This window comes from Nematolebias whitei, chromosome 4, assembly GCF_014905685.2.
Source record: "Nematolebias whitei isolate Nwh7 chromosome 4, NemWhi1, whole genome shotgun sequence".
NCBI classification, from domain to species: Eukaryota; Metazoa; Chordata; class Actinopteri; order Cyprinodontiformes; family Rivulidae; genus Nematolebias; species Nematolebias whitei.
In genome coordinates this window covers 8454537-8457447 of record NC_056501.1, presented here as the reverse complement: position 1 = coordinate 8457447, position 2911 = coordinate 8454537, and the positions used below count along the sequence as shown (strand labels likewise).

Genomic DNA, 2911 nt, shown 5'->3' with positions numbered 1-2911 from the left:
GACCACCTGACCACAGGTGAAGCTGACTACAGGTGAGACCACCTGACCACAGGTGAAGCTGACTACAGGTGACACCACCTGACCACAGGTGAAGCTGACTACAGGTGAGACCACCTGACTACAGGAGAAAATGAACACAGGTAAAACTCGACATAGATTTGACTACAGGTGAGACAGACTTTAGATGAATGCAAACGAACATGTGAGAAATGAACACAGGTGAGGCTGACAACATCTACAGGTGAGACCACAAGACCACAGGTGAAGCTGACTACCAGTGATCACAGGTGAGACTGAACAGGTGAGACTGACTTTAGATTAATGCGAATGAACACAGGTGAGGCTGACTGCAGGTGATGCTGACTTCAGATGAGTTTGACTTCAGGAGCGAATGAACACAGGTGAGACTAGACTTGTTCCGACCTGATTTAATGATGTTGACTGGTTTGTCTGCAGCTCCCGTCATCGTCACTCCTCCAGGTGAGGTGTTCAATGTCAGCGGCTCCCAGGTGTACCTGAACTGTGAGGCAATGGGCGTGCCCACACCTGTCCTCACCTGGAAGAAGGTGAGTTTGTCAGGGCAGTGTTAGGTTTACCACTACTTCCTGTTTCCTACTCAGCCTGGAAAATCCACCAATCAGAGGACAGAACCTTCATGTTCACCAACCAATCAAATAAACTGAACATCTGGAAGATGATCCAGAGATGGTGAGAAAATGATTATCATCATAATGGTGAAGGATGAAGATAAAGATGATGGTTATGATGATGAAGAAAATGTTTAATATGAGAATGATAATTAAAAAAGAACATTCAGAGGCTATAATGATGATTATCATGATAAGATGGTAATATCAAGATGATAAAGGTGTAATGATGATGACTGATGATGATGGTTATGATGATGATCAACATGAAGATGATGGTTATTCTGAAAATGAAAGTGATGGTTATGACGACGATGGTGTTATCTTGATGAAGATGATGGTTTTGATGAGTTCAGTTCATGATAGGTATGATGATTATGATGGTTGTGTACATGATAAAGATGATGATAGTTATCACAATGAATATGATGATTATCACAACGAAGATACTGATAGTTATGAAGATGATAATGTTATGATAGTGCTGATAATGGTTATCATGATGAATATGGTCATTATGAAGAAGGTGAAGATAGTTATGATGAAGATGATTGTCTGGATGTCTTCAGGTTCTTGGTGGGACGAGGAGAACGAAGCTGCTTCCAGGAGACCAGGACAATCTGGCGGTCCAGACCAGAGGAGGACCAGAGAAACATGAAGTGACCGGCTGGGTGCTGGTCAGTGCTCAATTTTTACATTTTCCTCATTGTCTGACAGCTGTCATCAATGATATTGATTGACAGCTGGGATAGATAAGTCCAAACTAACAGGCAGCTAAAGGTTGTGCTTGTCAGAACAAACTTCCAGAGTTGGGGTTTGGGCATGACACAGGAAGTGATGTCATCACAGCTCCCTGTTGGAGTAATCAGAACTGATTGGCTCATTCCAGATTTCCCCGTTGACCAAAGAAGAAGAAGGATCCTATGAGTGTCACGCCACCAACTCCATCGGTGAAGCTTCGGCTGTCGGAGCCATCCACCTGGTGGAGTCGGCCGATGACGTCATCGTAAAGACAGGTAATGATGTCATCAACAAACAAATACACGGTTCAGAACATCACCTTCAATATTCTCCTTCAGTTGTGGCTCACGGACGGCCAACGAAAACAACTCCAAAGAGTTCAAGACACAGGAAACAAATGTTCTCATAAATGCTGTTTTATTGTCAGCATGAAGTTTTCAGCACAATCTTTGACTCAACTGACAGATATCTGGAAGAGAAAACAACATGACCTTGCATGAGTATATTATGACCGTATAAGACTGAGTTTTGACCTCGTGGAGTTCATACAACAGGGCTCAAAGGATGTTTAACAAATTTAAATAGGAACCAGTGCTTTAAACAGCTTCAGAGCTGAGAAAAGTCCTCAGAGATGAAAATGACTTTAAAACATCCACCATGTTGGACTGAATTTAACTGATAAAAACATAACGTGCACACGTATCTGTGAAGGTTTAAATTTTCTTTTCTTTTTTTTTTTTTTTCAGTGACGGAGGTGGAGCCGTGATCAGCTGATCTGAACATCCTTGAAGTCAGATCTCTGAAAGCTTTAAAAAAATATAAACTTTTCTCTCACTTTTTTAATTCAAAGTTTTGCAATTCAACCCATTTATCTTTATTTTTTTTATAGAAAAAAAAACAAAAACACAATGCATATGTTAGACAATTTAAATCACCATAGCAACAAGTGACAGGATTTTCTGTTTTAAAGGGACATTACGTGTGTTTGTGTGAAGTATTTTGAACATTTTATTGGAAATTTTCTGTACGACGTTTATTTGTAGATTTTAAAAGAACGGTTTAAAGATTAAATAAATAAATAAATAAAAACCCAGAATGAATCTGATATTTGTGTTCATGAGTGGATGGACACCTCTGGCTCCAACTGATCATAAAATTAACAAGATTATTGAAATTAAAAATAAATCTGATTATAAATATGTATTTTTTACATGTATTTTACTCTCCAAGTTCTCTTGCACCTGTTCCCTGCTCTCACCACAAATCACAATGTCATCTGCAAACATCATAGTCCACGGAGATTCCTGCCTGACCTCATCAGTTAGTCGGTCCATCACAAGAGCAAACAAGAAGGGGCTCAGAGCTGCTCCTTGATGCACTCCCGCCTCCACCTTGAAGCTGCCTTCCCCTTTTTCATTTTTTTGAGAGCTTCTATTATTTCTCCTTCATTCATTGCAGTGTTGGCATAGTTACATTGAAAAAGTAACTTTAATCAGATTACTGATTGCTCCTTGAAAAAGCAA

The 2911-nt window shown here is 39.9% G+C and overlaps 1 protein-coding gene across 1 annotated transcript in view; it reads left to right on the top strand.

The window, feature by feature from the left end:
* Positions 1-2475, top strand: part of igfbp7 (insulin-like growth factor binding protein 7) — a 3021-nt gene extending 546 nt beyond the window's left edge. The window contains exons 2-5 of the mRNA XM_037675655.1: positions 457-566; positions 1217-1324; positions 1537-1663; positions 2135-2475. Of these exons, the coding sequence (XP_037531583.1) occupies positions 457-566; positions 1217-1324; positions 1537-1663; positions 2135-2154 (365 nt within the window). The 3' untranslated portion in view covers positions 2155-2475. The remainder of the gene's footprint in view (positions 1-456; positions 567-1216; positions 1325-1536; positions 1664-2134) is intronic.
* Positions 2476-2911: the final 436 nt, after the last annotated feature.